This window comes from Lineus longissimus, chromosome 4 (genome assembly GCF_910592395.1).
Source record: "Lineus longissimus chromosome 4, tnLinLong1.2, whole genome shotgun sequence".
NCBI classification, from domain to species: Eukaryota; Metazoa; Nemertea; class Pilidiophora; order Heteronemertea; family Lineidae; genus Lineus; species Lineus longissimus.
Window position 1 is genome coordinate 14,540,454 of NC_088311.1, and position 15,520 is coordinate 14,555,973.

A 15,520-nucleotide genomic window follows, 5' to 3' on the forward strand; every position below is an offset into this window, starting at 1 on the left:
TAATGGGCAGGATTTGAACAAATGAATGGATTAAACTAATAAACGTTTCTAAAAAAGATTTATTTTAAATCATTCATCATCATCTACATCCGATTCAAACATCAACTCATTATCATCCTCCTCCTCTATCAGTTCGTAATTTAATGGAGGCCGGATCACTGCGCCCTCATTTCCGTCAGGAAGAAGCCCGCTCAGCCATCATCTACTGTCGATCACTCTTTCCGCCAATCTTTCCCAGCCGAGACTGATCATACAGACTTCTTCGGATCACAGTGACCTTCCTCACGAGCATGCTTAATTTCCCATGCTTTCCAATGACTTGAGGTGGCTCTTAAAAATGCGGTTAACCGTTAAGTCCAAAGGCTGAGGAAGGGAGGAGGGAGTCCTGTGTATATGCCGATGAGATTTCTTGACGGGACAGGTATTGGTCTACTACAATGAGGGGGAAGTTGGTTTTCCATCTCTTGACAGAGATGGAAAACATACTAAAAACATACTGAAATGAAACGGCCAGGGGCCATTGTGCTCACCGTATAGATATTTGGTGCTTTGGAATTCATCCAGGTTAAGAAACATTGTACATGTATAGTATATAGGTCAAACCAAAGTCGGTATGACATGTGATGTATCGTCGCTTGGAGTAAGTACCATTATGGTAACCATAAGAATATCATCAAAAACAAGTCGCTGATAAACGAGATATTGCACTTTTTACCAATTTTAGTTTTGGCCTCTTGGTGGCCAAGTTGAGTACCAGATCAGATCGAAATTCGGTGTCCAAGGTGACATGACGTAGGGAGTCATGTGCACCAAATTTCAAGTTCATAGCTATAGTGGTTAAGAAACGTGCCATAGTTACACTCAAACGACCAATCTCATATGATATGTGATGTATCCCTGCTAGGAGAACCTACCATAAAAATGTTATTGAAAACGAATCACTAATAAGCGAGATATCACACTTTCTAGGTTTTCATTTTTGGCCCCCTGGTGGCCAAGTCGAGAATCAAACCGGACTGAAATTCAGGGTCAGAGGTCAGCTGACCTAGAGGGTCCTTTGTTCAAAGTCTCAAGTTCATAGCCTTAGGGGTTAACAAACGTGCCACAGTTACGCTTAAATGGCCAATTTAAGCCGTTTGACCTCTGCGACCTTGACAAGAACGTCAAATCAAAAACCCGTATCATATGTGATGTATCCTTGCTAAGAGTATCTACCATAACATTTTTACGAAAAACGAATCAGTAATAAGCGAGATATGGCACTATTCAATTTTTTTTGTTTTGGCCCCCTGGTGGCCCAGTTAAGAATCAGAACAGACCGAAAATCAGTGTCACAGGTCATCTGACCTAGGGAGTCATGTGTACCAGGTTTAAAGTTCATAGCTTTAGTGGTTAAGAAACGTGCCATAGTTACACACAAACGGCCAATTCACACCATTTGACCTCTGTGACCTTGAAAATAAGGCCAAATCAAAAACCGTAGGATATGTGATGTATCCTTGCTCTGAGTACCTACCATAAAAATAGAATTGAAAACAAGTCACTATTAAGCGAGATATTGCACTTTTTACTTTATTTTTAGTTTTGGCCCCCTGGTGGCCAAGTCGAGAATCAGATCAGACTGAAATTCGGTGTCAGAGGTTAAATGATGTAGGGAATCAGGTGCACCAAATTTCAAGTTCATAGCTTTATTGGTTAAGAAAGGTGCCCCAGTTACACTCAAACGGCAAATTTACGCCATTTGACCTCTGTGACCTTGAAAAGTAGGTCAAATCAAAAACATGTACGATATGTGATACACCCTTGCTAGGAAAATCTACCATAAAAATTTCATCAAAAACAAATCACCAATAAGCGAGATATCACACTTTTTAGATTTCCACTTTTGGCCCCCTGGTGGCAAAGTTAGGAATCAGATCGAACCAAAATTCAGCACCAGAGGCGATGTGATATAGGGGGTTATATGTACCAAGTTTCAAGTTCATAGCTTTAGTGGTTAAGAAACATGCCATAGTTTACACTCTAATGGCCAATTTACGCCATATGACCTCTGTGACCTTGAAAACAAGGTCAAATTAAAAACCCGTATAATATAAAATGTATATTTGCTATGAGTACCTACAACAAAAGTTTTATCGAAAACAAGTCACTTATAAGCGAGATATCACACTTTTTAGATTTCCACTTTTGGCCCCCTGGTGGCAAAGTTAGGAATCAGATCGAACAAAAATTCAGCACCAGAGGCTATGTGATATAGGGGGTGATATGTACAAAGTTTCAAGTTCATAGCTTTAGTGGTTAAGAAACGTGCCATAGTTTACACTCTAATGGCCAATTTACGCCATATGACCTCTGTGACCTTGAAAACAAGGTCAAACTAGTATTGGGCAATTCGCCTAACAGCAAATTGCAGACCATATCCCTGGTGAAAGTATTTTGTCATGTTGAGAAATTAGGTTTGCACCAGGATATAACCAGATAAATCAGAGGCAAATAACCCTGAATAACCAGCTGAATTAGGTTGTGACAGTAGGGGCATCATAAATACTAGAATTAGCGATGGTTCTGGGACTGCAACAACTCAGCATATGGATGGTCAGAATCCAGCAGACAACAAGCAAATGTAATCTGAATCTCAACATCTTTCGTATCTTTTGATGAGTTTTCTGGTCGAGTGAGGGAAACCAGTTGGCCATCTGATATGGCTGGTGGGGATGAAAGCTCCCAATGTTGGGACGACCAATAATACATTGCGTCTCCACAGTATTTATATTATAATACCTCCCTCCATGCACACATGGTTCTGCTGCCAATTTTTTCTTCAAATGATCTAGGTGTCAATCATGCACTTGTGGGTACTGGCACCACGTAGGTAACTTCTGATCTGATCTTAAGTGGCAGGTTTTTGGTGCTTTGTCCTGGTGCTCATTTTTAAGATGACAAAACACTATCACCAGGGATATGGTCTGCAATTGCTGTTAGGAAAGTCACAACCTGGGGACAAAAAATAAATGTGATTTAGACTTCGCATTCCTTTGAAGTGTAGGTTGCAACATCCCAGGCCATTGATGCATGCATGGTCACAACATAGGGGCAACCGGGAATCATGGCAAGGATTTTTACAACCATTCTTTTGAGGTGTAGATTGTGATGTGAGGGAAGTGTCTTGATCTCTACATAAAATTCCTTCGACATGGTGCAACAAACCAGTCCAGTAGATATATACATGGTCATAGCATACGGCATCGAGACAACCAGTATGCAAGGTTACGGCCAGGCCCAAGGGGTATGACCGATCAGCACTAAGAGTAAAAACGTAAAATGCAATAATATCTTTTTAAACTAACTGCCACAGTAGGTTTATTTATTCAGTCTTTTTGAAGTATTGCTATCAGATGGCTGCTTGTTTATATGATGTTAATTGTTATAGACTTGGCAATGTCAAAGGGACTTACCAAATGTTGGAACCCTTCACAGGGACCACAATGGAACGTCTTTCTCTACTCCTTGGATTCGTCATGTTGAAGTAAGGTTTTCCGTCTTTGGTGATGCCTTGGTCTCTGCCTGCGTTTTCGTTGAAGTGCATTGCGGCTATTTGTAACCTAAAAAAATGATTTGAATTGACATGCCAATTGGAATTGCAGAGGTTTTCTCGGTATTGACCCAGGTTGTCCTTTGTTATACCATAGACCTATGAATAGTAGTGAATTGGAGTGTTATGACTGTCAAGACTCTCCACTAAAAGATAGTAGCAGGTGGTGGCATATGTGAAAAGATGAAACCATGATGACATAATAAAATAACCAAACTTACCTGCTGGTCATAGCATTGTATCCAAAGTGATACATCTTGGGACAAAAATGTAGCAGACAGCTGTGGTAACCTTCGAGGCCTGAGGTCTGTCCTTGAGGGCTCAATTTTGCCACACTCTTCAGGAGGTCTTTGTTCAGGAGCACCTTGCATAACTTGTCATGATCTTCAGAACCTGAAATCAAATGGAGGAAGTTATCTTAACCTTGAAATTGACATCAAGAATGCATAAAGTGATATCACATGTCAATCCCATTTACGGTAGAAACCTAGCACAATCCAAGTTGTCAACCCAATACTTAATGTGTACTCACTGATGCACAGGATGACAGGGTTGTATTATTATCATAATTGTACTTCTCTCACTTACCTGCTTCGAACCATTTCTTTTTTCTACCACGTTTGCACACACGGTGACTATGGAGGCATTTGGGGAATAGTTTGCTCTCGTGTTTATGGATGTTGGCTATGTGGTTAGCAACCGACTTCCACTTTTCAATCCTTTCATCAACATTGTCTCCAATTGTTTTCACGCACCAGTAGAGATGGTTGACAATGCTTCCCTGCCACTGATCCACCAAAGGACACTTCTTCAACGTTTTTAGCTTCTTCGTTATGCCTAAAAGGAATAATATATCAGCACTCAATGCCATCACTAAGCATACTATTAGTAGTAACGGCCTAGTGAGAATTCAGGAAATGTACCTTAAACACACTTCATCAAGATGAAATGGCCAGGGCCATTGTGCTCACCTCATGTGGAGGAAAGATCGATAAAGAGCATGGTATTGTTTCATGTAGTGTTAGGTTTGATGTAGGTCCAAGCAATTACAATTTCCCCAAAATGGCCAATTTACAGTACATTCGACCTCTGTGACCTTGAAAAGTAGGTCAAATCAAAGAAGACCCGGGTGACACATTGAATGGTTGTTAGAATTAGATCTACCTATGATATAAAATTGGTGCCAATCGGGCAAGTCATTACTAGGAATAATGGCATTTTGAAGAATTTAGGATTTGGCCCCCTCCCTGGAGGCCAAACGGCAAATCAGATCGCACCAAACTTCGGTACCTGAGATCACCTGACCAAGGGGTACATGTGTACTTATTATATATAGTTTATTTATCGTACTCTTGTACATTTTACAGTATTGTGCATTGTGCGCTTACAAGAAAAGGTGCATTGAACAAGACAAGAACGTAAAAACAAAATACATGTATCAAAGTCTATTTATGAAAGAAAAATTCTCATGGATCCTCTGCCGCGGGGGGGGGGGGCAAAGGTCAACTTATCATTCGCATGCTAGATGCGTAATAGTATCTGACAGCTCATCTCTATCAAAGAGGTGATAGTCACCCCTGTCTCTCATCAGTATAAGATCCCTGATCACACTGCCTATGTCATTCGTTTCGATATCACCAACTTTGTTACCCCTTCTAATAAGGTTGTCCCTATCGGTCCCTATCTTCTCACATAGTACATTGATGTTTCCCCCGACGGAGGAACTACTTCCGTAAATGACTAATTTCGCAGACAGTTCAACCAGTTCATTATTACTTCTCAGAGCAGTCTTAAAAAATTTTAAAAACCTGCTGTGCATCTGAAATTCCGGATTGATATCCCGGCATATAGTAGGCAACAAATTTGAGTGTGTCCGATACGGTAATTTGAATAGTTTCCTTATACATTTCCTCCAGGTCGTAAGCAGTCTATCCATGTGCCTAGAAGAAAAATCCCACAGTACGCTGCCGTATAAACACATGACATATGTTTTGAACAGGCGATATTTTACATCAATGTCGCAATGACCAAATGCAGAGACAAGTGCATTAGTTCGGGCAATCATGTTTCCAATAGCTTGATCAATTAGTGTCTGCTCGGCGTGGGGGCCTATGATATGGCCCAGGTGATTTGCTATATCTTCTACCTCAAGTCTGTTGTTTTGCCACCTTAAAAAAGTATCGGCTGCTTCTTTTCCAAACAATAGGAAGTGTGTTTTAATGACATTGAACAATAATCTATACTCCTCGGAATATCTATCACAAATCTTAAGCATTTCCTGCATGCCATGTCTAGTGGGGCACAATAGAACTACATCATCGGCGTACGCCAATGCCCCTACAAATTGTTGGCCAATATAACATCCGTAACTCGACTGTTTCAAGTCCAGTAGCATTTCATCCGAGTAAATGCAGAATAAAATAGGGGACATTACTCCACCCTGCTTTATACCATTTTTTACATTAATTACCCTACTTAGAGTGTCCTTCCATTTTACTTGGACATATTGACACGTGTACAGCGTTGCCAGAAATTTCACAATCAGTGGACAACATTTCTTTTTTACTAACAAGTTGAACAGCCTGGTGTATTCAATCCTGTCGAATGCACGACTGGCATCTAATAACGTCACGTAAACATTACTTCCATGCGAGAGATAATAATCAATAACTTCTTTGAGCACAAATGTACACTGGGTGGTAGAACTCTTTTTCTCAAACCCAAATTGCAGATCAGATGTGCAAAAAACCTGAGGGCATTTTTCCATAATGATGTGGTCTAACACCTTACATAAGACACTACTTAATGCGATTCCTCTATAGTTATCAGAATCGTTAATAGACTTTCTCTTGTTCTTGGGGATAGGAATTATAATCGACCTTTTGAACGCCTCTGGTATGTAAGAATGGGACAACATGAGCGTGAAAAGCTCCGCTAGCTTCTTGTCGAGTACCTCTGTACCATGTATCAAATGGTCACTAAATAGAGTCTTCCCACCATCATGTTTTCCTTTGTTCAGTTTGAAAATAGCAGATCGAACTTCAACTGCTGAGATAGTGTGGCTAATGCACCCACATCTGTTAGTTTCACATCTAAAGTCTATGTCGTTGTCCAAGTCTTTAATTATATCACTCATCTGATCCTCGTCGTAACCAACCGATGAATATAAAGCCTCATATTTAACAGCAAACCTATCCGCGATGGATCTGTCATCCATAGCATCATCAATTCTCACCGCGTAGGTCTGTTTCTTCTTTTTTCCCCTATTGATCAACTTCCAGAAGTCGCTGTCATTCTTTTCCAGGTATGCCATTGCTATTCTATTACTCTCAGCTACCTTATTCTCCTTTTTGGAGAGTTTGACGGCATGGTGGTATCTCGCCCTAGTCGTTTTACGGATCTCGAATACGACCCCTTGCCTTTGCGACCCCCCGGCCTTCCAGATGTTGTGCCAAAGCAGCGCCCTTTCTCTAAGCTCTCTAATGTTTTCGTTCCACCCTGGAAAAGGTTTCCGACCTTTTGCCTGAGCATTGACCTGACAAGGAAAACATTCTTCCCCTGCAGTTAAACATGCACTAATGATATCATTGTGTAAAGCCTCGATCCCTTCCTTGTGGTCATTACATTTGAATATATTACAATAGTCGCGTGCCGTTCTTTCAATGGCGTTCACCTCCCTGTCTAGATTAAACTTATATTGCACAATGTCTTCTGGGGCGAGTGAGTCCCATTTAGGCACATTTCCTCGGGCACCGGCTGACTGCCCTTCATTATAAACATGTTCAATCTGCATGTTAAACTCGACAGAAAGTGGCGAGTGATCTGAAAAGTTATCGACATCGTGAGTCACTCTATGGTCAGATATGTCCCCCAGAAGATTCTCTGTGATATAGAAATGGTCTAACACTGACCTGCTGTTGTTTATCTTACTCTCGAATGTAAAATCAATCTCACCAAAATCGCTGATAGTCTTCAGTGACTCTGACTGCAGGAATATCTCAAGTTGTTGAGTCGTGTTCAGATGCGTTCTGACCCAATCTACATTAAAATCTCCTCCAAGAATTATTCGGTCAATATCTTGTTGAGCAAACAGAGCATTCAATTCTTGTAAAGTGTCTTCGTACTCGGTGGGGTTATCGACGCCTGGCATATATACATTGCACATAAGTATTTTTACCGAGTCAGTTAATTCTACAACAATGGCGCAAAACCGGTTCGTTTTGAAAGTAACTGGCGAGATTACATGCCTGATACTAGTCTTCCAGAGGATGGCAGTGCCACCATAAGGCCTGCCCCTCGTTATAACGCCAGGCTCCATCCCAGATACCGCGTGGGCATTGCATTCGGGAAATCTACTGGTCAACACATCAAAAAGTTCGCACTCGTGAAGCCAGTGTTCTTGCACAAATATAAAATCGTATTTGTCAGAAAGGATTGTCAGGTATTCAACTCTCCCAGTACCAAGTCCCTGAGCGTTGTAACTGGTGATGGAAAGTGGAAGTCTATTGCCGAACGACTGTGCCATGATTGGGAATAGGATACAAGTAAGAATGAAGTAATACGTTAGAGGGCTCTTGTTCATATAACGGATTCTTTTGTGGCGCGATCCCGAGACGGGACGATATATTTTCTTACCATTAATTTGTGATCAATAGTCATTGCAGTTAAGAAACGTGCCATAGTTACGGCCTGACGGCGAATTTATGCCATTTGACCTCTGTGACCTTGACAAGAAGGTCAAATTGAAAACCTGTGCGAGAATACCAAGATGGCTGCCACGGCGGTTGTTTCGATTAGCCTGCTCTGATAAAAAGTGGTTTATCGTGGAAACGCCTTGTCTCCTATTGACTGGATGAGGAGGAGACATACGTCGTACATTATAGAAAATGTGGTAATCTTCTTGAAGGAGGTTCCATTCCTACTTCTTTGGAGAAATAGCGAGGGAAGTTTATTTCCCTGAGTGTGAACTGGACTTATATACATGTACATGTACATTGTATATGTATGCGTGTGTGTATGTGATCCGAAAAGAACAGTAGTCACCATATATAGCCGGATTTCCGTTCCGCTCTAATGGCTTCAAAAACAATAACCGATCACTTTTCCGGGACCACAGAAACACCTAGACAAGCTGGTGAAAAGTGTAAAGGAAATCAGCGTTCCCCACAGGAGGGATTAGGAAGTCCTGACCTGAAAATGACACGAAGAGAGGGAGATCATGTTGACAAGCACGTCGAATCGGGGGAATCAGAACTCACCGAGAACGATGCAGTGTCGCCGAAGAAACAACTAGATACCGCCCCACAGGAGGAAGATGCTGGCCTACCATTCATTGATGATCCTGTATTGGCATACATTGTATTTGGACAACAAACGGGTACGAATGATAATGTACGGAAAGCAGTGGTTGGTTATTACTCTGTTAGTCAGATTCGTGTTGCAAAGGATAAGTTATGGGGAGCGAAACCTAGTCTGTGCGATGTCATTGGTGACTTGCAAGTGCGCAAGTCATCTTCTGTGAGGCCAGAGGAGGAGGCGAATACTAGTGATATCATTGCCGCACTGAGAAAGCTTGACAAACTGAACAAAATGCCGAGAATCGTGATTTCGGCAACTAGGCTTGCGGAGATTCCACGATCTCCTCCTGAGGAACTGAACAATATATCGTTTGCTGATAGATTATATAGTTTGGAACACAAAATGAGTAAGATGCAAGAGATGGTAGAAAAGTGTTCATATGATACGAGAGAGTTAAAAGCAAATGCTGATAACAAACCACACGTCAAATCAAATGCAGAAACATTAAAGCATAAAGGTACTGTCACTGACGATGACGAGAGTGATGCGATGTGTAGGCCTACTGTGCCGACCGTTGAGTCGACTCAGTGTGAATCGATATGGGGTGATACCCGGACTACACGTAATACCGAAAGCGGAGTCACTGGCCAGATGACTTTTAACAGTATATATAGTTCGAAATCCAGACCGACGAGTCGGGGGCGGGGTTCTAGAGGTTCGCGTGGCCAAGGGCGCACTAATCCGCCTATGCCCCAAAACGTGTTAAGATTGAGGGGAAGTTGCCGATCCCTGAGCGAAACGAGTGCGGATGATTCTGAAGGGGAATATCGAGTATCCAGTTATGAACAGAAAAAGTTAAAAAGGAGAGAGAAATCGCGACAGAAGGTGATCACAGGCATATCAGCTGTGAATTGTGGTTTCAAAGGTGCTTCTGAACCCAACAGGGACTTGTTTATTTTTCGGGTTGACCCCTCCACCGAGAAGGAGGACCTTAGGAAACATCTCGCCGTTAACAAGATTGAAATCAGGGGATTACAACTCGTGTCGCACGCCAATGCTAAGTTTAGATCTTTCCGACTAACTGTAGCGAAGTCCGAGTTCGGCAGATTATTTGACGATGCACTGTGGCCTGAAGGCGTACGTGTGAGAAAGTACAATGTCCCTCCCAAAAAGGAGGATGAAAACACCGAGGACAAATCATGATATATTTGTTTTCAAAGTGTAGTGTTAATAGAACAAACGCCATTACCCAACTCTTTCTTGTTAGTTGTATGATCATGGGCCTGCTGAACTTTACGTCGTACAATAGCAATGGACTCGGATCAGGGCGAGTTGAACACATGTGTGAACTGAACGCATGCACTGACTTTTTATTACTGCAAGAACATTGGCAGTTTGAAGAACAATTACAAAAACTTAGAGGTGAATTGGGTATGAATATGAACATTCATGGTGTTACTGGTATGAACATTGATCAATTGCTAGTTGGCCGGCCGCACGGAGGCGTGGCGATTGCTTGGGACCAAAGCATGGACGCGGTTGTTACACCTGTACAATGGGTTTCGAAACGTGTATGTGCTATTGAGGTTAAAAGTTTAAAATCAGAAAACAAAGTTATATTGTTAAATGTGTACATGCCGACCGATTCGGGAGGCCACCAGAACCTTATTGAATTTAACGGTGTTCTGCAAGAAATCTCGGCGATACTTGCAGCTGCAAATACCCCGGATATTATAATTGGTGGTGACTGGAACACTGATTTCAGTAGAGCTGAGTCAGCCCACACACGAGCTCTCCTAAAATTTATGGATGATGAGAGTTTGGTTTGCGGAAAGTCGCACACTACCTGTGACGTAGACTATACATATGAGAGCAAAATAACAGGTGACAGATCACTGATCGATCATTTTCTGGTATCGGAGAGTGTTTTCAATAGAATCAAAAAATATAGTGCCCTGCACAAAGCAGACAACCTCTCTGACCACTCTAGTTTACAACTGGCTGTTGAAGTAAATAATCAAACTGGTAAAAAGTCCGATACCAATGATAGAAAGCCGGTAAAAACCCAGTTATGGGACAGTGTCGCTCAAGACGATATTGTGAGGTATCAGGAAGTATTAACAGCCAAATTAGGCGAAATAAATGTTCCTTTTCAGGCACTAAGGTGTAATAAGTACTCGTGTACGAACCACACTGGGGATATAGAAAAATTCCACGATGATATAATATCGGCATGTGTAAGGGCAGGGGATGAAACTATACCTTATAGTAACAATAGTACCTTTCGCGGTAGAGCAGGTTGGGACGAAGAAGTCAGTGAGCAAAAGAGACGGGCTTCGTTTTGGCATGAGTTATGGAAAGAAAATGGGAGACCAAGAAATGGTTACGTCGCAGACATACGTCGCCACACTAGGGCACAATTTCATTTAGCGGTAAAACGGGTAAAAAAGAATCAAGATAAGGTAGCTGCAGAAAAATTAACAAACTCAGCTTGGGGTAAGAGTAGTAAGGAATTCTGGACAGATGTGAAGAAAATAAAAGGTACAGGTCGTGTGACACCTAATACTATGGACGGTGTTGAGGGGAGTGAGGCGATATGTCAAGTTTTTGCAAATAAATTCAGAAGGTTATACAACTCAGTTCCGTATGAAGTAGATGAAATGCATGAGTTGAAAAGGAGTCTAAATGATAGTATTTTACAAAATTGCTGTGTTGGTCAATGCCAAAATGATCATCGAGTTAATGTGCAGGAAGTTATTAAGGGGGTGAAACAGCTAAAAGCAGGAAAGAAAGACAGTATTTCAGACATTAGATCCGATCATTTTATCAATGGTGGTCCTAAACTTTATACATATATATCGTTTCTGCTTAATTCGATGATCTCACATGGTTACTGTCCTACTAACTTTACAAGGTCTAAGGTAATACCAATACCTAAAAATAACAGGAAGTCTTTATGTTCATCAGATAATTACAGAGGTATTTCTCTGAGCAGCATTATTGGCAAGGTTCTTGATAACATCCTATTAAAGAAGTACGATTCTGTTTTATCTACATCTGACTCCCAGTTTGGTTTTAAGGCTGGGATGTCAACTGCTACATGCAGCACTGTTGTGAATGAGGTTATAGAATATTATAATAGCTGCAAAACCGCCGTCTACTGTGTTATGCTTGATGCAAGTCGGGCCTTTGATTGCGTTCATTTTATTAAATTATTCAGGGTATTGATGAAGAAAGGCCTGTGCCCTTTAATTGCACGACTTCTGGCCAACTTATATACAAATCAGATCACGCAAGTACAATGGGGTGAGGTTTTGTCAGTGGAATTCACAGTTAGGAATGGTGTGAAACAAGGAGGTGTCTTATCACCAGTATTGTTTGGTATATATCTTGACGAACTTTTAGATAAATTGGGTAAATCTGGGGTAGGCTGCCATATTGGAAACATGTTCTTGGGCGCCTTTGCCTACGCAGATGATGTCATTATTTTAGCACCGTCATTATTCGGGCTTAGGAAAATGCTGAAGGTTGCTAGTGAGTTCTCGCTTGAGTATATGATTTCGTTTAACGCGTTGAAAAGCAAATTTCTTGTATTTGGGTGTAATGACCCTCCGCCTGAGGTGGTTTTTCAAGGTAATGCAATCAGAGTATCCCAAGAGGAAATTCATTTAGGGATACTTCTGGGTCATGACGTACGACGTAGGTGGATACAACTATGTATAAATGATCTTTATAAACGCACGAACATTTTAATGTCTCAGTTTAGATTTGCCAACTACAGCACAATATATAGACTATTTAATACCTTCTGTATGTCCCGATATGGCTACCAACTATTAGATATGTCAAAACCTTATATGGAAGATCTTTACATCGCATGGCGTAAATGCATCAGACAGGTATTGTGTCTCTCTTACCGTACTCATAATGAGTTACTATCAGATATTATTCAAGATTGCTGTATTCAAAATCAATTGGAAAAGAGAATGGTGAAATTTGTATATGGCATGTGTGTTGCAAAAAACATGTACACTCGGAAATGTTTTCAGTTAATAGTTGCAGGTAGCAGTTCACCACTAGGGAAAACTTTTACCTTCATTACCCATAAATATAGTTGGAATAGGTACAATTTGCCACTTGTAGGACATATGATACATGATGTTTATAAATTGCCAGGTCAAACGAGGGTGGGATTTCAAATCAGGGAACTGTTAGAATAAAGGGATCAGGGGAGCAACTTTTTGTCGTGTGCTGAGATCAAAACACTTCTAGATTTTTTGTGTACAATGTAAGTGTCTGAATACTTTTATTGTTTTGTCCATAAGTTAAAAATTATGTCGAGATTTCGGTGATGTTCTTTTGTTGGCACCCGCACAAAATGTTCATGCACTTGCACAATATTTCTGTACTCTTAGTACGAATAAACATACATATATATACTGTATGGTGGTTAGATGTACCCATGATATCAAATTGTTGGCAATGGGGCAAGAAGTTAAGGAATAATCACATTTTTAAGGTTTTTAGATTTTGCCCCCTGGTGGTCAAGTTGTGAATCATATTGGACCAAACTTTGGTCCCTGAGATCACCTGACTAAGGGGTAAATGTGTACCAAATTTGGTATCAATAGTCATTGCAGTTTAGAAACGTGCCATCGTTACATCCTAACGGCCAATTTACACCATTTGACCTCTGTGACCTTGAAAAGGAGGTCAAATCAAAAACCCGGAGGATATATGATGCACCTTTGCTAGAAGTACCTACCATATTTTTTTCAAAATTTCCCGACTACTATTAAGGGAGATATTGCATATTTTCACTTTTAACATTTGGCCCCCTGGTGGCCAAACCATGAAACGAATCGGACCGAAACTTGGTCTCCAAGGTGTCATTACATAAGGGTACATGTGTACCAAGTTTCAACTCAATAGCTCTAACAGTTACGAAACGTGCCCTGCTAACGGACGACGGACGACGACGACGACGACGGACGACGGACGCCACGGTATGGGATAAGCTCACCTCTGCTAAGAGGTGAGTTAAAAACTAAAGTATTTTGAGTACGTAGTTAGTACAACAATATATTTACCTTTAGCAACATGCCATATGTCTAGGTAGTGAGTGATTGTTTCTGATTTATCCTCTCGAAGCCACTTGGCAATGGACTTGTGCCCGTCAGTTGTCAGCTTGATCTGGACATGGGGAAGTGCTTGCTCCACATATGTCAACGCCCTGTCAAGTCCCTCAAGCTCCATGTGGTAGCTATTTTTCACTTCCGAGACCTGAAAAATACAACATGCATAAAGTTTTGCTTTTTATTGCTTTAAATTGTAGCTTCTAAATGAGACAAACATTTGTTGTCACAGGAGCAAAGTCTTATGAAGAAAATCATGAACTCACCTGCACCAACTCCATTGCTACTATCTTGTTCAAGTCAGTGTCATGTAGAGAGTATGACCCATACTTTGCGCAATGGCCCATGCTGTCACATCGGGCGTCTCCTGAAAACTGGACTGAATCCTCCAATTTCGCAAGGCAGTCGATACTCTCGTCTTCCCACAGATTCCTCACTGCTTGATGTATAAATCGTCTCTGGTGATTAAAGTATGTCGACGGGTTGATGCCATACAATCCCCAAAAATCCAAAGTTCTGAGAAATCGTAAGGGAATTGCCCCAGTGGATATCATGGCCGTTGATAACTGTATATTCCCCAAAGGAATTGAATTCGATGCAATCAGTTCCTGACTGTACCATCTCGTGGTTGTGGCGCAGTCAATACACAGCTGCTCCACTGTTATCATCGTTCCATTGCGGCTGCAAATGTCTGCTTCAGTAGCACCGCTTCCACAGGCCAGGCAGCGCTAAAAAGTCGCATCAGGTTTGTTTCTTGCACAACAAAAAGTTTCATCGTTTCAAGGACTAATTGCTGCGGTGAATCCACGGATGCATTCCTGCAAAATAGTAATTTGTGGAATGGTCATTAAATCATCAGACAATAAAGCAGGTGCAAGGCTTGAGACGGAAACAGTGAAACCAGCTATAGCATATTTTTTTATGGACAGTTAAGATTCTCCAGGTCCATAGACAGAGTTATCAATCAAAATACTTACACATCATCATCCTCCATATCAATATTCCATGTCGGATCCTTCTTTTCGTTGTCGGCATAGGACAGCGAAGCGTCAAACGGGACAGAGCTGTCGAGGTTTTCAACCAATGGCACGGGTGGCTCTGACTTCTTTTTCGGCGTCGAACTTATAATTGGCTGCGGCTCCTCAGTGATATTCATAGGACGAGGTGGGTCATGATCCATTTCATACTGCGTTGCCTTGGACCGTTTTGGAACACGGATTCTCACCTGGGTGCCTTTATTTGAGACAACTGCGGGTGGATATTCCACACAAACAACTGGAGTACTTGACAATGTGGGAGAAATCGGGAGAATATCTTCATGCCAAACTGCAATAGAAATAGAATTTTAAAAATTATCATACGATATACTACATTCACAATAATTGCCCAACCAACATAGAAAAAAAAGAGAATTATGTATGTTACTGTCAGTTGCTCTGATGTAGTACGCTATATTTTCATGTAAAATTGCACTTTAGAAACTAGTCAAAAAGAC

At 41.3% G+C, this 15,520-nt stretch overlaps 1 protein-coding gene across 1 annotated transcript; it reads right to left on the reverse strand.

Moving 5' to 3' along the window:
- Positions 1–119: 119 nt before the first annotated feature.
- LOC135486686 (uncharacterized) lies at positions 120–15,277 on the reverse strand. Its single transcript, XM_064769698.1, has 7 exons — positions 15,003–15,277; positions 14,292–14,843; positions 13,981–14,173; positions 4,181–4,429; positions 3,814–3,985; positions 3,456–3,602; positions 120–330 (listed from the first exon to the last, which is right to left on the reverse strand). Coding segments are annotated over exons 2-7 (1,164 nt in total). The 5' UTR covers positions 14,694–14,843; positions 15,003–15,277; the 3' UTR covers positions 120–329.
- Positions 15,278–15,520: the final 243 nt, after the last annotated feature.

Coding starts and splice junctions, on each gene's coding strand:
- LOC135486686 (XM_064769698.1), bottom strand. CDS start 14,693: ATGATAACAGTGGAGCAGCTGTGTATTGACTGCGCCACAACCACGAGA. Junction 4,430..13,980: donor CATATGGCATGTTGCTAAAG/GTAAATATATTG, acceptor TATTCCTTTTAG/GCATAACGAAGAAGCTAAAA. Junction 3,986..4,180: donor AAAGAAATGGTTCGAAGCAG/GTAAGTGAGAGA, acceptor ATTTGATTTCAG/GTTCTGAAGATCATGACAAG.